General features: G+C 60.8%; 1 protein-coding gene across 1 annotated transcript in view; it reads right to left on the reverse strand.

Annotated features, from left to right (window-relative positions):
- Positions 1-6,960: 6,960 nt before the first annotated feature.
- SORL1 (sortilin related receptor 1) overlaps positions 6,961-26,462 on the reverse strand; it is a 158,224-nt gene continuing 138,722 nt past the window's right edge. The window contains exons 40-48 of the mRNA XM_079762235.1: positions 24,520-24,616; positions 22,450-22,634; positions 19,550-19,669; positions 16,355-16,519; positions 14,968-15,142; positions 13,941-14,047; positions 10,736-10,928; positions 8,811-9,023; positions 6,961-7,377 (exon numbers count right to left, since the gene is read on the reverse strand). Of these exons, the coding sequence (XP_079618361.1) occupies positions 7,310-7,377; positions 8,811-9,023; positions 10,736-10,928; positions 13,941-14,047; positions 14,968-15,142; positions 16,355-16,519; positions 19,550-19,669; positions 22,450-22,634; positions 24,520-24,616 (1,323 nt within the window). The 3' untranslated portion in view covers positions 6,961-7,309. The remainder of the gene's footprint in view (positions 7,378-8,810; positions 9,024-10,735; positions 10,929-13,940; positions 14,048-14,967; positions 15,143-16,354; positions 16,520-19,549; positions 19,670-22,449; positions 22,635-24,519; positions 24,617-26,462) is intronic.

Consider the following 26,462-nt stretch of genomic DNA (forward strand, 5'->3'; position numbering starts at 1 on the left):
GGAGGGGGGAGTCGGGACGGAGTGATGGGGGAGGGGGGAGTTAGGGGACGGAGTGATGGGGGAGGGGGAGTCGGGACGGAGTGATGGGGGAGGGGGGAGTCAGGGGACAGAGTGATGGGGGAGGGGGGAGTTGGGACGGAGTGATGGGGGAGGGGGAGTTAGGGGACAGAGTGATGGGGGAGGGTGGAGTTGGGACGGAGTGATGGGGGAGGGGGAGTCAGGGGACGGAGTGATGGGGGAGGGGGAGTCAGGGGACGGAGTGATGGGGGAGGGGGGAGTCGGGACGGAGTGATGGGGGAGGGGGGAGTTAGGGGACGGAGTGATGGGGGAGGGGGGAGTCGGGACGGAGTGATGGGGGAGGGGGGAGTCAGGGGACAGAGTGATGGGGGAGGGTGGAGTTGGGACGGAGTGATGGGGGAGGGGGAGTCAGGGGACAGACGGTCACCACACTGCGTGTGGCAGCCACACGGAGAAATGCACACGTGGAGTGACTACCCTGCACACCTGAATCTACTATTGATACCGACTACACAAGTAAGAACCTTAAGAAACGTATCGCCGTGTCCTGATCTCCCTAAGTGGACAGTGTCACCATTACAGACCTCCAGCAGGGCACCAAGCGGTGAACAGGAACACAGACTTAATGGAATAAATGCCGGCTGCATTCTGACTCTTCCAATTACACCTGCGATCCTGGGGCGGTCCCCACCCTCTTAAGATCAGTGTCCGCGTCTGTTAAAGGAAAGTTAACATCTAGGTCTCAGATCGCTCTCCCCCTGAAGCCCGTCCGGGAAGAGCTCATCCCGCCTCGCACAGGCTCCCGGGAAGGACCGTCCTGGCAAGCGGCTCCTCAATGGCTGGGACTCGTCCCCAGGGGCCTGGGCTCCATGTCCCAACCAGCTGTTTGCTGAGTCCCTTTCTCTCTAACAAAGGCGTTCTGATAGTTTAATTATAACCTTTATCACCAGGGTGTCTGTCTGTAGCAATCTCTATATTTTAATTTGCTATGGGCTGGGGACCCAGATACTCACAGCTGACAGATATAGTCAAAATTTGGGGCTACAGCCCTAGCCAGTTTGGCTCAGTGGATAGAGCATCGGCCTGCAGACTGAAGGGTCCTGGGTTCAATTCCGGTCAAGGGGACATGCCAGGTTGCGGGCTCGGTCCCCAGTTGGGGGGCGAGCAGGAAGCAGCTGATCAATGATTCTCTCTCATCACTGATGTTTCTATTTCTCTCTCCCTCTGCCTTCTTCTCTGAAATAAATAAAAACATATTTTTAAAAATTGGGGGCTACATTGAGGTGTCCTCCAAGATGTTTAAACTTTAAAATCAACCCGGAGGAGGGAGAATGACCGTGCAGCTGCAATGGCTCTCAGCAGCAGGACCTTACTGTAACCCAGCCCAAATGCAGGGACCTTGGCTACGGGAGGTTCCGGTGAGGGGTGTCCCCACCCACAAAATGCAGAACACGAAGAGCCCAACAGTGGCAGACATGGGCAGTGCCCAGCCCCATGCATGGGACTTATCACAAGGGATTTCAAGGATGAAGACCCCATTATCAAGACTTTTTATTTTTATTGTTTAAAGTATTACATATGTCCCCTTCCCCCCCAATGACCCTTTCCACCACCCCCCCCCCCAGCCCCTCACTGCCCCATTGTCTGTGTCCAGGGCCATGCATATATGCATACAAGGTCCTCGGTAGATTACTTCCCCACCGAACCTCCCTCCCCGCCTTCCCTCTGAGATTCTGCACTCTGTTCCATGCCTCCATGTCTCTGGATCCACTCCATTCATCAGTTTATTTTGTTAGATTCCAAATATGAGTGAGGTCATGTGATACTTGTCTTTCTCTGACTGGCTTATTTCACTTAGCATGATGCTCTCCAGGTCCCTCCATGCTGTCTCAAAGGGTAAGAGATCCTTCTTTTTTACTGCTGTGTAGCATTCCATGGTGTAAATGTACCACAGCTTTTCTATCCACTCCCCTGCTGATGGGCACGTCAGCTGTTTCCAGATCTTAGCTATTGTAATTGTGCTGCTGTGAACATAGGAGTGGATACATTCTTTCTGATTGGTGCTTCGGTTTCTTAGGATGTGTTCCTAGAAGTGGGGTCACTGGGTCAGATGGCAGTTCCACATTTAATTTTTTGAGGACTTCTAAATAAAAGAGTGGATGCAAGGAGTTTGTAGCCTGGAGGTTCCCAGCACTAAGTTTCTATGGAGCGAATCATTCCTAGCGGAGTGTCAGTCATTCGCTCGTTCACTCTCTCACTGGGGATCCCCGTTCCCGCCTGGACCCCTCCCACGGCCTTTATTCTGCGTCCGTGCTCCCCACGCTGCTCTGGCGGTGACTGCCTCCAGGACAGAGGTCCCCTCGGGCCGATGCTCTGGCCGCGCTCCCACGCTGTCTGAGGCCACAGCGGGCCTCACTGTTCTGCCCACGTCAGCCTCACCAGCCTGGTGGGCGCGTTTACCCACGAGACGGTTCACGGCTGCGGGGACCCTGCCCCGAGCACGCTGGGTGTGGAAGCCCACGTGCCAAGGGGCGGACACGGCCTGTCCCTGTGCACGCCGCGGGTGCACCTGTGCCTCGTGTACACCGATGCCACTGGCAAGAAGCCTCCTGTCTGAGGCTGAACAGCCGGTCGGGCGGTTGTGCTGGCAGCGGCTCCTGTTTCAATGCCGTCTTGGTGGCAATAAAGCACATCCCATATCCCCGCGGCTTCTCCCAATCCCGCGTCCAAAGAGGCCCGTCCCTAGCAGAGGGGCTCGCACCCAACAAGCATCATGTGTCAACAGTCATCGGGCCTAACCCCGAGGAGTGGGCCCTGGCCGGGGGGCTTCCCGGGCGGGAGGGTCCGGGCTGCTTTGTGCGCAGGCGCTGGGCTGAGTGTTCGTTCGGGCACTGCCTGGGGCAGGAGGCCGGGTCAGAGCTCCCGTCACCGAAGGCTGGTTTTGCTGTTCACTCTCTGGTTTCCCTTTAAGAAGTCCTTAACCTCCCTGAGCCCTTTTCCTCGTCTGGAAACAGGATGATGACGTTTCAGTCTCATTCAGGCTCAACATTCCAATGCCGGCAGCACCCGGAGGTCGTGGAACCAGCAGCACCCGCCCGCCCGCAGGCCCACACCTGCCTCCTGACTCGGAGGTTCATTTGCTGATCGATCGATGGATCGGCCGCTGGCAAGCAGAGCCAGTATGCGCTCTTGGGACCTCCCCGCCGGGCCCCCCTCCCGAGAGCCTCCTGGACACGCGGCTCCTCACGCCCTCCCTCCCCCCTCCCCCTCCAGGTGTGAAAACTGCCTTCTCCACGCCTTTCTTAGCAAACGGAGCCACAGCTCAGAGGGACCCTACCCACACGTCGTCACCCCACCGCCCCCCAGCCTCTCCCGTCCCTCAGCACCCCAGGGGCACGTACTCTTCATGGAGCCGCCACCCGAGACCGCTGGTTAGCCGCAGGTTAGCGCTGCCTCATCGGTGAGGCGAACACCCTGACCCTGACCCAGGCCGGCGGGGGCGGGGCGGGACAGCCCAGCACCTCCCTGCACTCAGAACAGCCGGAGATTGTCAATTTGAGAGACTCTGGCACTGAAGTTAAACAGCTAGGGTGTATGTGGGAAGGTATTCGGGAGAAAGGAGTTCAGAGTTTCTGTTGTGGGGCAGCGCGTCCTTGGCTGTACAGAATCACACCCAGCGGGTGCTCAAAGCCGCTCCACAGAGAACCCTGTGGATATATGGGCTCAGGGTGCCTTCCCTTGCTGTGGCCGTGAGTTTGCCAGCTCTGGAGTGTGCGCGAACTGGTGGCGCGCCCGCCGGCGCAAAGCTCTGACGCCCCTGGCACTGAAGTTGCACCGCAGGGGTGTCCCTGGGCAGCTATTTAGGAAGACGCAGTTCAGAGATTCTACTTAGGGCCGCGCACCCTTGACTGTGCAGAATCACCCCCTCGGGGGCTCTCAGTGGTTCCAAGCACTGCCTGGGTAGTGGAGTGCCCGGGGTCCTATGGGCAGGGGACGCGGCGAGTCCTGAGTTCCGGCGCTTGGGAGGGGGAGGCTGCACTTACTGCTTTCAGCGGCGCACTTTTGGAGATGGAGGTCTCAGGGTTCTCGTTTCTGCAGTGGGGTGGCAGGTCTTCTACCAGAGTGGCTGTAGTGACCAGGTTTGCTTCTGAGACCAGACTGGGTGGTGGTAAGGTTAGGATTCTAGTCTCTAGCAGTTCCGTTCTTAAAGATGGCGGGGTCTCTGTGCCACTGGTGTCCTCCCTGGAGTGTTTGCAGCGGCCGTGGGGTTCTGCCAACCAGGACCGCCTGGATTGGATGCCCCCTGGAAAAACTGCAGGGTCTAACTGTCCCTATTTCACTCACACACACCCACACAGGTCCACACACACCTCTGTCACTCCTTCACTCGATCACACGCTCACCCTCCCTACCTACCTGCCGGTCACCATCTTCTCCTCTCCGGCAGCGGAGATTTTCAAACAGGCGCTTTCGTGACCCAGTTCAATTTTTATTCATTGGAAAAAGTTGGTATTGAGACAAAAATTATCTTAAAACTGTGCAACAATATAGTAAGACCTTCAGCAGAGTCAGTGGTTTGGAAGCCGATCAAGGCCGCTGACGTCATAAATGCCTCTTCACTCTGGAAGCGCGCGCCCGCGCTTCACCGTAAGAGCAGAACAGACCTGTTTTGCTGCAAAGACTTTTGATTTTGCCTAAAGTTCCTAATTCATAACGCGAGTCCTTAATGGAAATGGCAGGGGCTACCTGAGCACATGGCCCCCTCGGCGCACAGCCTGACTCCGCGTGAGCTGATCTAGCCCACAACGTGGCGCTCAGATCAGTGCCAAGCCGCACCGCAGCCTCTTCCCGCAGCCTCTGAGCCCGCCCACCGTCCGGCACCCAGCGGGCAGCGGCAGTCTCCTGTGGGAGCGAAGCGCACTGCTCACCGCAGACGCGGCCCCAGGCAGCGCGCCCTCCCAGCCCAAGGGGAGGCCCTGCCTCCTCGAGTGGATGCCTGAGCCCAGGTCTCAGGAGGCTTGGGGCAGCAGGCAGGCAGCGTCCAGAGGTGTGCGCACACTCACTGCCTGCCGAGGGCCAGTGGCGCTTCTAGAAAGTTCTCAGAGGCCCTGGGAGAATAACCCTCTTCCCTTCACGGCGAACCTTCAGGTGGCATCTCCAACGAGGTCAGCCAGCCAGGGCCCCGACTGGTCCAGTGCAGACAGCGGCCTGGCCCCTCCAAGGCGCCCACAGCTTTGGCTTCTGTCTCCCACTCACTCCGCCTCTGGCCCTACAGACAGCACGTGTCCCCCCCCGCCCCCCCCCGAAAGCCGTGCTGAGGGAAGGAAGCGTGCACCCTCAGATGCTCCTGAGAACAGACACTGGCACGCAGCTGCCCGGCGAGCTGTCTGCGGGAACTCAGCTCCGCGCTCTGCGTGAAACAGTCCGGACCCACGGCTGCTTTCCTCTGACCGCGCAGCCCCCCTCCCCCACCCCCGCACGGAGGGCAGGCTCCCCGAGGGGCTGGTCAGCAGACGGGCCCTCGGAGCTCCCTCCGGCGCCCGGAGCCGGTGAAGGCCGGCCTGCGGGACCACTGAGCCGCAGAGCCTCTCGCGGCAGCTGGAAGCAGCTCCGGTGGACGGCGTCCGCGCCGGCTGACCGTGCCGCTACTCACGGGGACTAGAGGGGCTGGGGGCTGGGGCTTGCAGTTCTGAACAACTTCAAGATTAAGTTAAGGAAAAGAAAGAAACGCCAATCTTTAAAAAATAACAAAGGAAAGAGAGAAAACAGGCGGGAGGAGGCTCCTCCTCACCACCAGGCGTCAGAATGGACGAGCCTTTCCCACGAGTCAGAGCAGCGTCCACAACGGAAACTCCTCCAGGTCACACACACGGAGGGCGAAGGCAGGCTCACGGTGGGAACAGCTCGCTCTGTTATTACTTAGTCACTGCAGTTTCCCCGAGGAACAACTGGAACCCTACTTTTGCCCCACCCTGTGTATTTTTAAACTACAATTTCACTTGCTCTTTGTTTTCCAAACAATTCCTAATAGAAGGAATCTGTTATAACCCAGGGATGACTGTTCTGGTTAAAAGAAAGCAACACTCGTGGGACAGGGGTGCCTGCACTGAGAGGAGGTGTTGATGGAGCTGGGGTGCGAGGGCCCCTGGGCGGCGGCTCCTGCCCCGGGGAGGGGCGGTCTGTGTGGGCTCCCGCCCAGGAGTCCCCACAACATCCCAGCTAGGGGTGGCCCGCCCGCAATGGTCCCCACACCTACCGAGCCGCCACGATCTGGAGACAGGTGGCACCCGGAGGAGAACAGCCCCGGCGTTTCACAGGGCGGCGCGGCTGCTGCCAGATGGCCGTGACCGGCCTCCAATCCCGGGCCTCCCAGGTCTCCAATCCCCTTCACACCGCAGAGACAGGGCAGGGAAGGTGGGAGAGGGAAAGGAGAAGGCACTGGCCCAGTTCAAAGTGACTGCAGAGGTCAGTATAAACCTGGAGGACGGCGAGCGGCCGCCCGACCCACAGAACCGCATTTGAGACCTTCAGTGACGCGTGAGAACAAACACCGAGGACGCGCACGGAGCCGCGCTCTCCCGCACAGAGCGGCTTCTGCAGCGACGACCCAGCCGTGTGTCCCACGCAGTGTCCTCGCCGCCCGAGGCTCTGGCAGCCCGACCTGCACACAGTGGAGCGAGGCGGGCGGCACGATGGGCTGGCGGGAGGGGCGAGGCCTCCGGCGCCCCGGCCCCGCTTGTGCCGCAGGGAACCAAACGGGCTCTGCCCCGGCCCCTCGCACCGTGGCTCCTCGCCGTGGTGTCAGGTGGCCCTCAAACCTCGCCTCACACGGAGCCCCAATAAATTCCCAGAGATGTCACAGGACCTTCCCACCAGCACGCCCACACGCTAAACCCAAACAAAATCCAAAACCCGAGCTTCCTTTCCGGGAGGGACTCGGCCCGCCACGCTCCCGACACGTTTATTGAGTGCGTTATGTGTCCTAGAAAAATAAACGAACGGCGATTCACTCCACAAGTTCTCCCCAGGCAACCGCACGCAGCAGCAGAGCCGGCCAGCCGACGCCAACACCGGATCAGAGCCGTCCGGGGCTACAGCCAACCGGTTTGGCGTTCACAGTTGATTACCACAAAGTTCACTCATTCCTTTCTTTCTTTTTCAGTCTGTTTGATTTTGGCCCATAGAAAAATAACATATTGCAACTCAAAGTGCATCTTTTAAAATAAACCATCCACTCTCTTTATCAGATAAAATATTTACACCGTTTGGTTTCTCGCGAGGACGGGCGCTTTCAGGCTATCACCATGGGGACGTCGTCGGAAAATCCCGTTATCATCGGCGTGTCTTCATCATCCTCCCCTAAAGCAGAACAGCCAGCCGTGAGTCGCAGCGCACTGCGTCCGCCCAGCCTCCCGCCACCGTGCCCTCCGTCCCCTCGTGCCCTGCCCCCCGCCCGCCCCCACTATCACAAGCCCCAGCCCCGGGCACAGCCACCAACGCTGAAGCCCAGCCCAGCTTGCTCTGAGGAGTCACCTCCCCATCAGCAGGTGGCCAAGCTCCTTCTCAGAACAGCCGGAGCCGAACCAGGTGAGCAAAGCGATCTCTTGGGAAGGAGCGTCTGACTCCCTCCTCACAGGTCCTGGTGCTGGGCCCCCGTGGAGTTACCCACAGTGAGCTGACTGCGCGGCCTCCTCCCAGCCCTCGGCTTTAGGGAAGGAGGGGAGGACAGCTTCCCAGCCCAACGCCCTCCCAGGACCCAGGTGTGACCCTGGGGGCTGCCCAGAGCATTCCCTGCCCCTGCCCCCTGCCCCTGCCCCCTGCCCCTGCCCCCGCCCCCTGCCGGCAGCACCGCAGTGGCTGGCTCCTCCTGCCAAGGGGCGCCCAAGGCCTCACAGCGGGAAAGGTACTGAGCGGCGGCCGGCAGAGGAAGAGCAATGATCAGGGATGGGAGCACAGCAGTGTCTTTACAGACAAACCAGAACTCATGTGCACGCTCAGCCCCCACAACCCGAGTCTGGAGAGGCCAAGTTGGGGGAAGGTCCCCCACACCCACTTCATTACAGTCAGCGGCCACCAGCTCGCTGAGCATTCGGTGCGGTGAGTGTGCAGCCGTTTGTAGTTGGGATACTCCTCGTTCCCGGCTACAGGCTATCAGCACAGAGAGGACCGGCCGGCGAGGCCCCGCTAACCATCAGGGAGGGAAACAGCACGATGGAAGCCTGACTTTCCTTCTTTTCATCCTCCCCTGGGGATGTTTCCCACTGAGTTTTAGGGAGAGTGGGAAGGTCAGGACAGAGAAACACCGAAGTGAGAGAAACACACCGATGGGCTGCCTCCTGCACGTGCCCTGACCAGGGCCCTGCCGGGGAGGGGCCTGTAACGGAGGTCCATGCCCTTGACCGGAATCGAACCCGGGACCCTTCAGTCCGCAGGCCGATGCTCTATCCACTGAGCCAAACTGGCCAGGGTGAAAGCAGACTCTATCTTGACTGGTCTCAGGATGAGGGGCTGGAACTGGGAGCCTGGCAGCCCGCTGCTCCTGCGAAGGCAGCCCAGCAGCGCTCCCCAGGGCCGCCGCAGCCGGCGCCCGCACGAGGGCCTGGCTCTCTCCCCGGAGCAACGCTCTCACGGGTTAACCCCAGCAGGGGGGTCGCTGTCAGCACCGCGTCTCTGGAGCCGGAAGATGGGCTCAGGGCCGTCTCTGGAGCCGGAAGATGGGCTCAGGGCCGTGCTCCCTGACCAAGGCCCCCCGCCCCCCGGGGTCCGCCCCGCCCGGGGGAAGGGCCACGTACCGAGGTCGTCGCCCGAGGAGAAGACGGCGGCGCCCAGCCGGGAGCTGTAGTGGCTGTTGGCGAAGGCGGTGAAGCTGCCCTGCAGCCGCCGGTGCTTGGCGTACAGGACGGCGAAGCCGACGCCCAGGCTCAGCAGGACCAGGACCAGGAGGGGCACGACCACGGCCGCCACGTCGGGGGCCCTGGCAGCCTGCAGTGCTGACGCGTCCCCACCTGCAAGGCAGTCGTCAGCCTCCCAGGGGAGGGCCGGGGCCGGGGCCGGGGCCGGAGCAGGAGCCGGAGCGGGCAGCCCTCCGCGCCCCCCACGCAGAACAGGGGGGCCTGCCGCGCCCGGCTCCCGCCCGAGCTGACAGACCACAGCCCTGTGCATGCAAACACGGCAATTACACAAGACTCCTGACCACACCTTGTGGGTTATTCGGGTCTCTCTCTGAAGGGAGACCTTGGCTGGGCACCCGCACTGGTTCCTTAGCTATTGCTCACCCAGGGGCACTCGCAGAGGACACGGGGTCAGACCGTGTGGGAGCCACGTGCTTAGTGCCGGTGAGCGGGACTGCGGTTCCTCCCCCGCCCCCCCCCCCGCACACACACACCAGATCCCCGTCTGCGCGGCCCGAAGCTCCTGCTGCCCGCAGCCCGGCTCAGCAGCCCGGGGAGCTGACGGGGTTTCCTGACGCCCAGAGGGTGAGCGCCCTTCTGTACTTCACGTCGAAAGCTCTCTGCACAGCCACGGAGTGTCCGCCTGACCACGTGCCCCTTCCCATCGCCTAAACACACACTGGCTTCAGCCGGCGTCACGGGCTCCGGGGCAGCGATCTCCGCCGCTGTGCCCTGAGGACCTTCACAACACGCACCCCCTGGCCGTGCCATCGGGCGCCGTCGGGCGCTGACCCTGCTCCCTTAGATTGCCAAAGAAATGGCAACAGCCAACACAACCACCGCCATCCGGTGCGAACAAATCAAAATTATACTTTGGGGGGTTTTTGGTCCGATGGGCAAAAATATACCCCTTTCTGGTGTGCTACAGAACTGCAGTCTCGGGCTGTGGGCGCCAGGAGATGCAGAAGGCGGGAAGGCGCTGCTGTGGAGCAGAGCCACCCCTGTGGGGTAGGGCCAGGCCCTGGAGAGGGGCAGCTTTTTTATCTCAGAAACAAACCTCAGGCGTCTGAGCGGCGGCAGGATGTGGGACCGGGAGCCTGCTCGGCCGGGGCTGCCCTGGAGCAGGGGAGGCCTGGGCCTCAGGCAGAACCGGCAGCTGCCCAGGGATTCCCCAACAGGGCCTCTCAGAGACAGGCCTGGGGCAGGGTCTGCAGTCAAATCTAACAATTCAGATTTGTGTCTTTAATTTCTTTCACTGTTGACTTAGCAAAAAAAAAAAAAAAAGGAACGTATATCATGGGTGGCAACCTAACCCAACTGTGAGGTGGCTATTGGGGGTGGCTCGTGGCTGGGGCAGTCCAGAGGGGCAGCAGGTGGAAGGGGCAGGATAAGAGGGCTCCTGCCTCCAGCACGGCCAAGGGCAGAGAGCAAAGGGCAGGGTGCAGACTGAGGGCGAACCAGGTTCACAGAGGCAGCGGCAGGGTCCTCACAACGGCGTCCCCACATCTGCTTCCAAGTTGCTGATGGGTCTCCCTCAAACGGGAGGAAATGCCAGGCTCAAAGGCTCTGTTACTAGCCCACTGTCCCCCCGATAGAGCCTCCTCTTAAAGCACCCGGGCGACGCTCAGCATGTGGTCGCTTACACTTGCCGCTCCCACGCCTCGCCGGCTCAGGGTGCGTACAGACGAGTCAGTGCCGGTTAAAGGGGCAGTTCACTGATTGTCTTTGGAGCCGAGGGTTAGTATTCTAGAAAAGCATCTTTTCATCAGCTGCCACGTGCTTAGAGCGTTTCCCGGACCCGCGGCGGGAACTGGAAGCAGACTGACCTGACCCCACGTCGTCGAAGAGCAGCACGGCCGGCTCCCCGCACAGCTGGCTGCCCAGGAGGCAGCTGGCTCGCACGGCGAACGTGTAGTTGTGACCCAGCTTCAGGTTGGAGACTCTGAAGAAAGTGTCGGTCGTGTTGCCGAGGTAAGCCGTGGTGTTCAGGGAGTTATCGAACGCGTGTATCTCGTAGCCCTGGGGACCGACAGCGGGCAGGAGGCTGAGGAAGGCTGCGCGCCTGGCGTTTCCCCGCCCTCCACGCTCACAGGTGTCCGAGCGCCTGGGTATCCCACGGGAGCTTTCTGCGTCACCTCCGGGATCCTGGATCCAGAGAACAGGCACTTCCCACCCCAAGCGTCACCAATACCCTCAGTGCGGCCCGACCGCAGCCACGTCACAGGCACCCTGGCCACACCAAGGCTCTGGCATAGCCCCCTCGTCTCAGGCAATGTTCGTGCCACTGAGAACCTGGACAATTCAGTGCGAGTGGCTGGAAAGGGACCTGCTAATCCTATATAATAAAAGCCTAATATGCTAAGTGTCCAGTTGCCTGTTCAACCAATCAAAGCGTAATATGCTAATGATATGCTAAGGCCACTCAACCGCTCGCAATGACATGCACTGACCACTAGGGGGCAGATGCTCCGACTGGTAGGCTAGCTTGCTGCTGGGGTCCAGCCGATGGATCGGCACTGAGCCAGACAGTCCCGACTGAGACGGGCTGGACATGCCCTGGAGCCCTCCCGCGGTCCCTCCCGGGCCGGATCGGGCCGGCCTTGGTGTGGAGAGGGCTTCTGCAGGCGGATGAAATAAGCAAGCCTGCGACTGACACGGGCTGACTCCTGTGCTGGAAACATCCCAACCGGGACAGCCCTGGCCCACAGGCCTGGGCTCCAAACAGACCCACATACGGACCCACCGCATCCTCAGTCTCCTGGCCCTGACCTGTCTGCTCGGGGAACTCTAGGTCAGGGGAGGGAGGACGTGCAGGGCTCGGGCCAGAGCACCGGGCTGGGCGGCTGAGCTGCAGCCCCAGCCGAGAAGCGGGGCTCCTGCCACCAGGAGGGCCCGGTGACAGCCACCGCCAACCAAGCCCCCAACGCCAGTCCTCTGCACGCCCCGGCGTTCCTCACATTCTACCGTGGATCCGGGCAACACATGCAAAGTCCACAAAGGTGTAAAGAAAAGAAGTGAATGTCACAGCACCCGCCACCCACACCCTATTGTGCAGGCCTCCTGGGGGGGCGCAGGTCTGCTCGCTCAAACACAAACTGCCCCGCGCCTCGCGTGTGAATGCGTCAGTCTCCTTAGAGCGGAGGGGGGACTGTCCCGCCGGACAAGGCCAGCGAAGTCACGTGGTCTGGCCCTGCCCAGGCAGAGGGGTGAGTGAATTAAACGTTTGACCAAATACAGCCGGCGTGGCTCAGCGGTTGAGCATCGACCTGTGAATCTGGACGTCCCAGTTCGATTCCTGGTCAGGGCCCAGGCCCAGGTTGAGGGCTTGGTCCCCCATTGATTCTCTCTCACCACTGATGTTTCCATCTCTCTCTCCCTCTCCCTTCCTCTCCAAAATCATAAAAATATATTGTAAAAAATATACAGCAGGCTAATTTCTAAGGTGGTAGTTTTGTGTGGCCTGCGAGTGATGTCATAAATATCCAATGGCCCTGGGCAGAGGAAAAGGAAAGAGCTGCGGGGTCAGAGGGCGAACACTTAATGCTCTGACCTGTGACCACAGAAGGCTGACCCGATTCACTTCCGGGTGCTCACCGCCCCTCCCCCGCGGAGCCCCGCCCCCGCTCTGCCCGGTCAGCGAAGAGCAGCCTTTGCTGCTTAGGTAGCTGGAGAGGCTGAACCTTGTTCATGTGCTTCACCTGCTGCCGGGCCTTTTCACTTCACCCGGCACCCTTCTCAGCACCAGGCATTTCTGCTGGAAGAGCTGGGAGAGCGTTCTCTACGTGCCCGTGGACTGGCCACGCACAGCCTGCTGTGGGAGCGGTGAGAACGTCCCCGCTGTGATTCAGCTTTGCTTCCGCCCTGACGCTGTGCGTCCAGAACCTGGGACTCGTCACACCGGCAGCCAGGCCGCCCGGGCGTTCGTCTGCGACGCTCAGGCTCTGCCGGCGACGGCCCGCCCTCCCCGGGCCCCAACACGGCCCCTGCTCCCGCCTGCGGGAGCCGAGTAACTGGTCTCCGAGGAGACAGACCGAGTGTTTCTCTTACGCTGACAGACTACCTTCGGGTGCCTCTGCTCCCCTGACCTTCACTGGAGGAAGCTGCCCAGAGGCCAGGGGGGGAGCAGCTGGGACCCAGCGCTGGGCGGACTGTGGGGCGGCCGCGCCAGGAAGCCCAGCAGGGCGCAGCCTGGGAGGGAGGGCCCCGCGCGGAGATGTGCATCCTGAGGGCAGTGTCAGCACGTCACCAGGCAGCACCCCACAGAAGCGGTCCCAGCCCCACGCCCAGGCCCTGCCGCGTTGCTTCCCGTGCCGCTGCATGCTGGGAACAGCGGGGAACAGCTGGGAACAGCGGGGAACAGCGGGAACAGCGGGAACAGCGGGAACAGCTGGGAACAGCGGGAACAGCGGGAACAGCGGGGAACAGCTGGGAACAACGGGAACAGCGGGAACAGCTGGGAACAGCGGGAACAGCGGGAACAGCGGGGAACAGCTGGGAACAGCGGGGAACAGCGGGAACAGCTGGGAACAGCGGGGAACAGCGGGAACAGCGGGAACAGCTGGGAACAGCGGGAACAGCGGGAACAGCTGGGAACAGCAGGAACAGCTGGGAACAGCGGGGAACAGCGGGAACAGCGGGGAACAGCGGGGAACAGCGGGGAACAGCGGGGAACAGCGGGAACAGCGGGAACAGCGGGGAACAGCGGGGAACAGCAGGAACAGCGGGGAACAGCTGGGAACAGCGGGAACAGCTGGGAACAGCGGGAACAGCGGGAACAGCGGGAACAGCTGGGAACAGCAGGAACAGCTGGGAACAGCTGGGAACAGCGAAGAACAGCGGGGAACAGCGAGGAACAGCGGGGAACAGCGGGGAACAGTGGGAACAGCGGGGAACAGCGGGAACAGCTGGGAACAGCGGGGAACAGCGGGGAACAGCGGGGAACAGCGGGGAACAGTGGGAACAGCGGGGAACAGCGGGAACGCCCAGCACAGCCTCGCAGCCCGCTGTCCGGCACTGAGGAGGGGAACTCACCCTGCTCTCCTGGAAATACTTCTCCTTCAAAGCTAGACTTTTCCAAAACAGAAGGACGTGGTCATTTTCTGTGATGATTTTTAAGGCATCAGGTGCTGACAACGACACTGAAAAAACGAGGAAACAGGATGCAGTTAGTGGGCGTTTGTGAGCTGCCGTTTTCTTATGTCAAATGGAGCTTGAAGACGCTCACTGGAAGAACTGATTCGCTTGAGGAGGAAATAAAACACGTGCACTGCTCAGTGCATAGCCGACAGGGCACAGGGCAGACACTCTGGAGCCGGCATCGCTTTCAGCCGGAAACGGCCCATGTCCACCACAGGGGCCCTTCCCCCCGGAGCCAGACCAGGCAGCAGGCCAGAGGGCGAGGGCGGGAGGGGCTGCCCTGGTCTCCTGCTGGCCGACCGCTCTCCTCGGTCCTGAGCCAGAGGGGAGCCGAGCCCGGCGAGGGCGAGGGCGAGGGCGCTCCCTCCGCCCAGAGGAGCAGGGCCAGGCCCCTGCTCTGGGCCGTCAGTGCCAACGCGGCCGCGGCCAGGGACCAGCTCTGCCCTGCTTTCCGAACGTGACCGGACTGCGCGCAGCCCCGCTGGCAGGAAGGCCCCTTCGCTGGCTGCCCAGCGCTGGGCTCCCTCCATCTCCACACGTCACACTGCCACCAGGAACCAGGTGGCTTCATCCAGGGCCCCGGCGATGCCTGGCTTTAGTGGAGAATGCTCCATTTTATTTCCTAACTGTCTTGGGCATTTCCCCTCTATTTCCCTAGAAGCGTCAACACCAGCAGCACAGATTCAGAGAGAGAGAGGGAGAGAGGGAGAGAGAGAGAGAGAGAGAGAGAGAGAGAGAGAGAGAGAGAGAGAGAGAGAATATGGAATGGACGGCCGCTCCCAGCTCCCAGCGCCCGGCTGTCTCGCTGCAGCCGGCGAGGCCTCGCACTGCTGGCCGCGTGGACCCTGTGGGCAGCGTCTGTCAGCCCCTCAGAAGCGCCAGCAGCACGCGGCCCCTCGCAGGTGGCCTCCGCCCTGCTCACCTGCGGTGACTCTGATGCTGGCGTCTTTGCTCATGTTCCCCAGCTGGACGACGACGTGGTATTTCCCTCCGGGCTCCAACTTGTTCAGGGTGTACTCCACGGTGCTGTTCCGGGATTTCACTTTGTAGCTCCTGTCGCTCTTTCTTATTAGGTCTTTGACTGCAATTGCATACAACTGGACAAGGGAAGGTAAGCAGAAATGTGGCATTTCCCCGGGGTGACACACCGTATCAGTGGCTGTGACCCTCAGCAACAACACCGTGAGCCCAAAAGTCTGACGCTGCTCTTTGGGAGCCTGTTGGTGGCTAGACCCAATCTCACAACAAGTATTCAATCCCAGGATTGTGCACAGAATTACACTTCAATCCCAAAAGCAATTCTAGCCCTAACCGGCTTGGCTCAGTGGATAGAGCGCTGGCCTGCAGACTGAAAGGTCCCAGATTTGATTCAGGTCAAGGGCATATGCCCAAGTTGTGGGCTTGATCCCCAGAAGGGGGTGTGAAGGAGGCAGCCAATCAGTGATTCTCATCATTGATGTTTCTGTCTCTCTCTGAAATAAAAAAAAATATATTTTTTCAAAAAGCAATTTGAAGGGAAGCCGTATGCGCCGTGGCAGCAGCAGTACAGGCACCGGCAAGGCGAGCCCAGGCCAGTGCGGGACGTCTGCGTCCACCTCTGGCGTCGCCCAGGGTGCTCACGGGAGGCCCTGAGGGAGGCGGCGAGGACAGGAAGCTTTCCCCTCAGGCTGCTTCTCGCACGGACGGGGACAGGGCACAGCAAAGGGACAGGCAGTGAGCGCAGAAACTCACTCCGCAGGAAGAAGCCACAGACAGGAAGATCTGAGCCACCACGCTTTAAATGCCCCTGGACGGGGCGGGCAGGGCAGAGGCATGGAGGTGAAGGCAGCGGGCAAGAGGAAACAGGAGTTTTTCGCGATTCGATGCCTCTCCGTTTAGATCAGGGACAGCAAACGTGTATGTGGGCCCGTGAGGAAACAGCGGGGCTGTGAAGGCAGACGGTCAGCGCCACAGGCTCGACCCCGCACTGCGCAGCGCCGAGGTCACACGCAGACGATGGATACTCTGGTTCTAATCACACCATTTTCAAAACCAGGTGACAGCCTGGCCTGGCCGGCAGGCCTCTGTTTGCCAGCCCGCGTTGGGAGGCCAGGGAAGGAGAGGGAGAAGGCAGAGAAGGGAGGGTCGGCCAGGATCACAGCTGGCAATGAGGGGCGGTGACGGTAAGCAGAGGCCCCATAACCACCCCCATCCTTGGTGAGACAGAAAGGCGGCCTACGCGGCCTGCCCAGGACAGGACAGCGTCCTCGCCCGCACCCCTGCCCCCACCACGCTCGGAACAGCCAGGGCTCCAGGCCGCGCGCACTCACCAAGTCCTGGTCAGGGGCGTCATAAGGGGACTCCCACTTCATCACGGCGAAGGTCTTGCCCGTGCGCACCATGTGCAGGTGGCGGGGCGGGAGCCTGCTGTCCGGGATCATCCGCACCACCACGGAGTCCGAGGACGGCCCTTGGTAAGGCACCACCACACGGACCTGCAGCAGACACCACGTGCTCTCAGCCATCGCCATCCACTCATTCCCCAACAAAACTGACACACGTGCACAATCAAAATGCAATGTCACAGAAAGATACACAACGTGAACCCATTTCCCACGCACCCTGGATGTCGGCTGCATTTTCTCAGAGGTTCCACCTGTAGCAGCTTGTGCACTCCCTTCCAGAAACGTCTTATGTAAATGTGTACAGACATGTGCTCATACAGAAACACAGATATTGGTGTGTGCATAGATACATACTTCTATGCATGTGTGTGTATGTAACCAACTTTTCTAAAAATATTTTTACACGCTATGTTCTTAGCATCTTTCACTTAATAAGACAGTCTTTCCTTGATAGACATTTGTTTCAAATACTTTGCTATCACAAGCAATAGTATGTTACACATCTTTTCCATATATCTTGGCACACGTATAAAAGCATGCAGGCTAAGAGCATGGCACATGTGAAAAAGCATGTCGGCTAACAGCATAGCACACATGGAAGAGCATGTAGGCTAACAGCATGGCACACATGTAAAGCTTTAAGGCTAACAGCATGGCACATGTGTAAAAGCATGTAAGCTAAGAGCATGGCACACGTGGAAGAGCATGCAGGCTAAGAGCATGGCACGTGTGGAAGAGCATGCAGGCTAACAGCATGGCACACGTGGGAGAGCATGCAGGCTAACAGCATGGCACACGTGGAAGAGCATGTAGGCTAAGAGCATGGCACACGTGGAAGAGCATGCAGGCTAACAGCATGGCACACGTGGAAGAGCCTGCAGGCTAACAGCATGGCACACGTGGAAGAGCATGTAAGCTAACAGCATGGCACATGTGTAAAAGGATGCAGGCTAACAGCATGGCACATGTGTAAAAGCATGTAAGCTAAGAGCATGGCACACGTGGAAGAGCATGCAGGCTAAGAGCATGGCACGTGTGGAAGAGCATGTAGGCTAAGAGCATGGCACACGTGGAAGAGCATGCAGGCTAAGAGCATGGCACGTGTGGAAGAGCATGCAGGCTAAGAGCATGGCACGCGTGGAAGAGCATGCAGGCTAACAGCATGGCACACATGGAAGAGCATGCAGGCTAACAGCATGGCACACGTGGAAGAGCATGTAAGCTAACAGCATGGCACATGTGTAAAAGGATGCAGGCTAACAGCATGGCACATGTGTAAAAGCATGTAAGCTAAGAGCATGGCACACGTGGAAGAGCATGCAGGCTAAGAGCATGGCACGTGTGGAAGAGCATGTAGGCTAAGAGCATGGCACACGTGGAAGAGCATGCAGGCTAAGAGCATGGCACGTGTGGAAGAGCATGCAGGCTAAGAGCATGGCACACGTGGAAGAGCATGCAGGCTAACAGCATGGCACACGTGGAAGAGCATGCAGGCTAACAGCATGGCACACGTGGGAGAGCATGCAGGCTAAGAGCATGGCACACGTGGAAGAGCATGTAGGCTAACAGCATGGCACACGTGGAAGAGCATGCAGGCTAAGAGCATGGCACACGTGGAAGAGCATGCAGGCTAACAGCATGGCACACGTGGAAGAGCATGCAGGCTAAGAGCATGGCACACGTGGAAGAGCATGCAGGCTAACAGCATGGCACACGTGGAAGAGCATGCAGGCTAACAGCATGGCACACGTGGGAGAGCATGCAGGCTAACAGCATGGCACACGTGGAAGAGCATGTAGGCTAACAGCATGGCACACGTGGAAGAGCATGCAGGCTAACAGCATGGCACACGTGGAAGAGCATGCAGGCTAAGAGCATGGCACACGTGGAAGAGCATGTAGGCTAACAGCATGGCACACGTGGAAGAGCATGTAGGCTAACAGCATGGCACACGTGGAAGAGCATGCAGGCTAACAGCATGGCACACGTGGGAGAGCATGCAGGCTAACAGCATGGCACACGTGGGAGAGCATGCAGGCTAAGAGCATGGCACGCGTGGAAGAGCATGTAGGCTAACAGCATGGCACACGTGGAAGAGCATGCAGGCTAACAGCATGGCACACGTGGGAGAGCATGCAGGCTAACAGCATGGCACACGTGGGAGAGCATGCAGGCTAAGAGCATGGCACGCGTGGAAGAGCATGCAGGCTAACAGCATGGCACGCGTGGAAAAGGATGCAGGCTAACAGCATGGCACGCGTGGAAAAGGATGCAGGCTAACAGCATGGCACACGTGGAAAAGGATGCAGGCTAACAGCATGGCACGCGTGAAGAGCATGCAGGCTAACAGCATGGCACGCGTGGAAGAGCATGCAGGCTAACAGCATGGCACACGTGGAAGAGCATGCAGGCTAAGAGCATGGCACGCGTGGAAGAGCACGCAGGCTAAGAGCACGGCACGCATGGAAGAGCACGCAGGCTAACAGCACGGCACGCGTGGAAGAGCACGCAGGCTAACAGCACGGCACGCGTGGAAGAGCACGCAGGCTAACAGCACGGCACGCGTGGAAGAGCATGCAGGCTAACAGCATGGCACGCGTGGGAGAGCATGCAGGCTAACAGCATGGCACACGTGGGAGAGCATGCAGGCTAACAGCATGGCACACGTGGAAGAGCATGTAGGCTAACAGCATGGCACACGTGGAAGAGCATGCAGGCTAAGAGCATGGCACACGTGGAAGAGCATGCAGGCTAACAGCATGGCACACGTGGGAGAGCATGCAGGCTAACAGCATGGCACACGTGGGAGAGCATGCAGGCTAAGAGCATGGCACGCGTGGAAAAGGATGCAGGCTAACAGCATGGCACGCGTGAAGAGCATGCAGGCTAAATTCCTATAAGGAGAATGCGACAAAGGGTTTCATCAGTTGCTGTGGCTGCTGGCCGAGTGCTCATCCTCCTGTGGCTCCATCATGAGCTCCACTCATGTGCCCGAGGCCAATCCCGTCACACCGGGCCCTGGACCTCACCTCAGTGCCCAGGCCTGGTCTGAGCTTGGAGCCTGGGAACCCAGCCATCCCTCACAGAAACTCCCTGGACCTTCTGGCACGGGACACCCACCAGAAACAAGTACTGCTCGTCCCTCCCGACAATGACTGTCTTGTTGTGGAGCGAAGTCGTCAAGCTCTTCGGGTTCCGATAGAGGTCAAGGAAGGACGTGGCATAGAAGATGCCGTACACCTGACAGAAGGCGAACAGGAGGGGCGTCAGCTCCGTGGCCAGGACCCACCGTACCGTTCCCTTGAAATCCTAACGCAGACCCTGGGACCAGGTCACAGAGCCCAGAGAGCAGTCTTCACTTCACGTCCATTTCATGAGCGTTTACGGCGAAGGCACCTGGGCCGGGCACCGTACTTGCACCTAGAGGTAAACGAGGCGCGGGCTCCGTCCTCACAGAGGCAGAGAGGGAAGGCAGGTAAGCAGCAAGCTGCCAACAGTGTCAGGAGCTCCACAGAGGGCGTCTCCAAAGCGGCAGCCCTCTACCAGGTGGAGCAGGAATGTGGCGGCCCAGTGGACACCGAGGTAGGTGGGAGCTTGCAGGCTGGCGGGGAGGTGGGAGCTTGCAGACTGGGGGGAGGTGGGAGCTTGCAGACTGGGGGGAGGTGGGAGCTTGCAGGCTGGGGGGGGGAGATGGGAGCTTGCAGACGGGGGGGGGAGGGGGGAGGGGGGAGCTTGCAGGCTGGGGGGGAGGTGGGAGCTTGCAGACTGGGGGGAGGTGGGAGCTTGAAGGCTGGGGGGGAGGTGGGAGGAGCTTGCAGGCTGGCGGGGAGGTGGGGGCTTGCAGACTGGGAGGGGGGAGGGGGGAGCTTGCAGGCTGTGGGGGAGGTGGGAGCTTGCAGGCTGTGGGGGGAGGTGGGAGCTTGCAGACTGGGGGGAGGTGGGAGCTTGCAGGCTGGCGGGGAGGTGGGAGCTTGCAGACTCGGGGGAGGTGGGAGCTTGCAGACTGGGGGGAGGTGGGAGCTTGTAGGCTCGGGGGGAGGTGGGAGCTTGCAGACGGGGGGGGGGGAGATGGGAGCTTGCAGACTGGGAGGGGGGAGGGGGGAGAGGGGAGGTTGCAGACTGGGAGGGGGGAGCTTGCAGGCTGTGGGGGAGGTGGGAGCTTGCAGGCTGTGGGGGGAGGTGGGAGCTTGCAGACTGGGGGGAGGTGGGAGCTTGCAGACTGGGGGGAGGTGGGAGCTTGCAGGCTGTGGGGGGAGGTGGGAGCTTGCAGACTGGGGGGAGGTGGGAGCTTGCAGACTGGAGGGGAGGTGGGAGGAGCTTGCAGGCTGGCGGGGAGGTGGGGGCTTGCAGGCTGGGGGGGAGGTGGGAGCTTGCAGACTGGGGGGAGGTGGGAGCTTGCAGGCTGGGGGGAGGTGGGAGCTTGCAGGCTGGTGGGGAGGTGGGAGCTTGCAGACTGGGGGGAGGTGGGAGCTTGCAGGCTGGGGGGGAGGTGGGAGGGGCTTGCAGACTGGAGGGAGGTGGGAGGAGCTTGCAGGCTGAGGGGGAGGTGGGAGCTTGCAGACTGGGGGGAGGTGGGAGCTTGCAGACTGGGGGGAGGTGGGATCAAACCAGGCTGCAGCCACAGGAGAGACGGGCTATGAAACCAGCCGGACCCTGGCTCCCGCTCCCGAGAGCTCCCATACCAGCCAGTCCTCAGTCAGGTCCCCCTCCTCACTGGGAAAAGGAGCACGTTCCCCCGAGCTGCTGACAGGAGGCAGGGGGAGGAGGCGTGTGCGGGTCCGCGGTGCCCGGCACCGGGGGGCACTCAGGCACCTGCTCCCTTCCTTCTTCATGGCTGAGCTTCAGGTACCTGCAGACTTGGTTCCGTCCCCAGGAATCAGCCCGCACCCCGTGCACACGGACACCCACGGAAGACAAGCCGCAGCCGTGCGCCCTCCGCCGTCGCTGAGGACGCCCTAACTCTCAATGTCAGACTTAGCGCCCCGTCCTCTTCCACTCGGCAAACCCGGAAAACACTGCTTCCCTGCAAGGAGCTTGCAGACTCCTCAAGGAGGTTAGAGAACCGCTAGAAAGCATCCAATAGCCCGGCCGGCTTGGCTCAGGGGTTGAGCTTTGACCTACTAGTATGAACCGGGAGGTCACGGTTCGATTCCAGATCAGGGCACATGCCCCAGGCTCGGTCCCCAGTGTGGGGCCTGCAGGAGGCAGCCAATCAATGATTCTCTCTCATCACTGATGTTTCTCTCTCTCTCTCTCTCTCTCTCTCTCTCTCTCTCTCTCTCTCTCTCTCTCTTCATCTTTGATATCAATAAATGCATCTTTAAAGAAGAAGAGAGAAAGCATCAAATGGGATCAAGCAGTCGCTAATGAAACATCACTCCATATGGAACCAACTGGAAATGTTTCCGGAGCCCCGAGGTAAGAGACCAAGGAGCCGAGAGCGGGATTTGACGCGGAGCAGGAGGGAGGACTCGGCAGGCGAAGGCACACGGCCCCGGGAAGAGCCCCCTCACACTTAGGGAAGGCTACATGGAGAGAAGTGGGGTCACAGCGGATCACAGTGCACGTGTAAGAACAAAGCACAGAGGCCAGCATTCAGGTGCAGTGGGGACGCTGGAATGGGGGGGGGGGGGGCAGAATTCGGAGGACCGCCCAGAGAAGGCAGCCTGGGTGGGTCACCTGGTGGAAGGGGATGGAAATGTGTCACCATGCCTCCACCTGAGCCCAGGGGAGTCCCACGAACTGGAGCAGCCTCTTCCCACGCACGCTCCGCACAGCAAGGCCCTCCCTCTCGGGCCAGGAGGAGGGAGAAAGGGATGCTGGGCTGGGACATCGGGTGCCTCCACAGGTAACGCAGAGCTGGCCGGGAGGGGAGCCGAGCTTGGGGTGAGAGGATGAAACAGCAACAGAGCCGAGAGCCGGGTGCGGCCCGAGACCTGGCGTCAGGGGTGACACCCACTGGGGGAGAGCCTAGGCTGCCCCTGAGCTGGAATCGGGGTGCGCACTCCGGGCTCACTCACCACATCCCGGGGGCCCGTCCAGGCGCACTCCACCGCCGTCTGGTTAAGGGCTTTGGCTTTGAGGCTGGGAGCCGGCGGGCGGACTCCTTTGGTCACGACGTGCTCGAATGCCAGGGGACTGTCCCCTAGGCCGGTCCTGGCCCAGGCGGAGATCTCGTACGATGTCTGCGCCGTCAGGTTGCCCACTGTGGAAACAGGAGCGGGAGACGGGAGGGAGCTGGGCGGGAGTCGAGAACCTGTGTCCCGACAGGCACGTCCTTTCTCAGTTTCAGGGAGACCCACAGGCGGAGGGCTTCCGTGAATGCACAGACGCATCCAGAGTTACTTATTAATGAGCCTACAAGTGGCCTAACCTTCAACCCAGCTATCCCATGGACTCAGCAAGGGGCCCCAACCAACATGTTCATGACCGTGTTTATTAGAGCAGAAAAACTGCGCACAATCCATGGCCCGGGATGGGCCATCATGACATCATGTGCCTGCCACACACGTCATGCATGTTCCACCAACTATTACGGAGCCCCTCAAAGCTGTTCCAAGGATGTTTAATGAGAAGGGAAAATTCTTTGCCATTGTACGTTAAGTGAGAAAGGATCTGCTCTTCATTTAGGAGACGTCTGAAGTTTAAGGTGGTTTTCCTGGGGAGTGAACTCTCGGGGGAGTTCAAGTTGTCACTACACTGTCTGTGTTCTCAACGTCCTGCCATGAGCGGGCCCCTTCTCCGCAGGCGGCCGTGTCGTTACGGAGCGCGCAGCCCGGACCGGAGCTCCGTGCGCAGTGCGTCCCTAGACTCAAGCGGTCAGACTCCCTGAGCCGCTTCTTTTGTGAGAGAACCGAACAGCACTTCGGAAGAAAATGCTGTGACGTGCTCAGGGTGATGCCAGCATCAAGCCGGCCCTCCGGCCCCCAGGCGGCCGAGCCTTCCTGCTGACCTGCTGACTCCCGGTGTGCGACCCAGGCCTGAGCCCGGCGGCTCCGGAAGTAGAAAGATGAGGGAATTACTGCGGCTCCGGACCTTGTCCTCTCATCAGTGAACTAAACCAGCCCACAGATTGGTTACTGGGGTCACATAACACCCCCTCACCGGCCCCCACTACCCCCGCGCCCTAGGCAAGCAAGCGCCTGCGCACACTGCCGACATCACTTTCATTCTCGTGCAGCCTCCTGGGCAGCTTTCCCCTCCCCACACACAGACCGTCCTGGGTCAGCCGCGGGGAACCAGGCAGACCAACAGCTCTGCAAACAGGCCGGGGGGGGGGGGACGCCCCCACGTCCCCCCCAGGACCCATAGGCAGCCTTTGTCCTGGAGGTCTTCCCTGACAGGATCTAAATCTTCCCTGGAGCCCTGGCTGGTCTGGCTCAGTGGATAGGGCGTCGGCCTGTGGACTGAGGGGCCCCGGGTTCGATTCCGGTCCAGGGCACGAACCTCGGTTGCAGGCTCCTCCCCAGCCCGGGCCCTGGTCAGGGCTTGTGTAGGAGGTAACCCATCAATGTGTTTCTCTCACATCGATGTTTCTGTCTTTCCCTCTCTTCCACTGTCTCTAAAAACCCAGGGAAAAATACCCTTGGGGAGGATTAAAAAAAAAAATCTCTCCTCGAGCCCATTTTCAAACATGAGCGTTTTACTGAGACTCGGGATTCACACGATGTCGGGGGTAAGACGATGCCCTTCCTTCCTCAGCCCGGCCGGTCTGTCGTTCACTCGGCCCACAGACTGCACACGGCTCTGCCCAGGCCCTCCGCACCGCGTGTCAGCCCAGGAGAGCCAACGAAAGCAGGAGGGAGCCGGGGACTACCGTCGGAGCTCTCTCCCTGGAACTAACAGCATCTGCACGAGGTTCATCTGCTTCACTGCCGCGATTTTCCTTTTAAGTCTCCAACTTCCCTTAAGAGCCACTCGGGCGGAGGGGCTTGAGGATCCCTCCCTGGGGTCGGAGTCACTCCCAGTGTCCTCACTGCCCCCCCGAACGGAGGCCCCGTGCACACGCTCTCCCACGCGTCCCTCACGGCCCTGCTGCCAGGACACACGGCCTGGCCCACGCCTCCGCTCAGACCGCTCCGAGGGGTTACCTTTGTGGGACAACATGCTCCCTCGAAAGTTCAAAGTCCTCTTCTCTTGTCTGTGAGTGTCAAATGCCCAGAAGAGGTTCACCACGAAGCCATTCACCTGCCACGGACCAAGAACCAGGTCACCAACCGTGGAGCCCCCGAGCCCCCAAACGAGAAGGCGCCCCGCCTGCGGCGGCGCTGGCTGCCGCCTTCCCGGCGGGCGGTCCTTCCCTCGGCCTTGACTCGAATTCTGCTTGTGCTCTCCCCGCTCCAAAGCCGGTGGGAGGCCCCTTACCGTGTGAAGTGCACACGGAGCAAAGCAAAAGTTAAGCAGAATAAACGGACAGGAAGCAATGCATAAAGGCAGGAGGGGGATCTGAAAAGGTCCTGGTTTTAAAGACACGTGACGCGAGCTGGTCCTTGCAGTCAAGGCCAGGAGGTTTGGGTAGACCTCAGTGCTCCCAGGCGCAGGGAAGCCGAGCTTCTCCAGGTCCTGAGCTCGTGGAGAAGCTGCCCTCAAGACCTCTGACTACGAGACAACCAACAATAAGAACGTTTCAGGACCAAAGACGAGACGGACATGCTCCGCGTGAGGCTGTTTCTGCAGCGGCATCTCAGGAGGAGGGCTTGACAGTGAACTGCAGTGCAGTGAACGGCAGAGACTGAGGTTTCTGTCTGTCTGTCCCACTATCTGTCCCCCCCCCACTTCTCAGACAGGATGATGTGAGGAGCAACAGGCAAGAAAGAACCCGAGAACCTGGGGCGCAGTGACTATGGGGAGTGGCCGTGCGGGTAGGGTGAGCGGAGGAACGGGGTGATGGGAGAGGGAGGGGGTGATGGGAGGGGGAGGGGGTGATGGGAGGGGGAGGGGGTGATGGGAGGGGGAGGGGGTGATGGGAAGGGGAGGGGGTGATGGAGGGGGAGGGGGTGATGGGAGGGGGAGGGGGTGATGGGAGGGGGAGGGGGTGATAGGAGGGGGAGGGGGTGATGGGAGGGGGAGGGGGTGATGGGAGGGGGAGGGCGTGATGGGGGAGAAAGGGGGTGATGGGAGAGGGAGGGGGTGATGGGAGGGGGAGGGGGTGATGGGAGGGGGAGGGGGGGTGATGGGAGGGGGGGTGATGGGAGGGGGGGGTGATGGGAGGGGGAGGGGGGTGATGGGAGGGGGGGTGATGGGAGGGGGAGGGGGTGATGGGAGGGGGAGGGGGTGATGGGAGGGGGAGGGGGTGATGGGAGGGGGAGGGGGTGATGGGAGGGGGGGTGATGGGAGGGGGAGGGGGTGATGGGAGGGGGGGGTGATGGGAGGGAGGGGGTGATGGGAGGGGGAGGGGGTGATGGGAGGGGGAGGGCGTGATGGGAGGGGGAGGGCGTGATGGAGGGGGAGGGCGTGATGGGGGAGAAAGGGGGTGATGGGAGGGGGAGGGGGTGATGGGAGGGGGAGGGGGGTGATGGGAGGGGAGGGGGTGATGGGAGGGGGAGGGGGTGATGGGAGGGGGAGGGGGTGATGGGAGGGGGAGGGGGTGATGGGGGAGGGAGGGGGTGATGGGAGGGGGAGGGGGAGATGGGAGGGGGAGGGGGAGATGGGAGGGGGAGGGGAGATGGGAGGGGAAGGGGAGATGGGAGGGGGAGGGGGAGATGGGAGGGGGAGGGGAGATGGGAGGGGGAGGGGGTGATGGGAGGGGGGGGTGATGGGAGGGGGAGGGGGTGATGGGAGGGGGGGGTGATGGGAGGGAGGGGGTGATGGGAGGGGGAGGGGGTGATGGGAGGGGGAGGGCGTGATGGGAGGGGGAGGGCGTGATGGGAGGGGGGAGGGCGTGATGGGGGAGAAAGGGGGTGATGGGAGGGGGAGGGGGTGATGGGAGGGGGAGGGGGTGATGGTGGGGGGAGGGGGTGATGGGAGGGGGAGGGGGTGATGGGGGAGGGAGGGGGTGATTGGAGGGGGAGGGGGAGATAGGAGGGGGAGGGGG

This window comes from Cnephaeus nilssonii, assembly GCF_951640355.1.
Source record: "Cnephaeus nilssonii genome assembly, chromosome: 22".
Lineage (NCBI taxonomy): Eukaryota > Metazoa > Chordata > Mammalia > Chiroptera > Vespertilionidae > Cnephaeus > Cnephaeus nilssonii.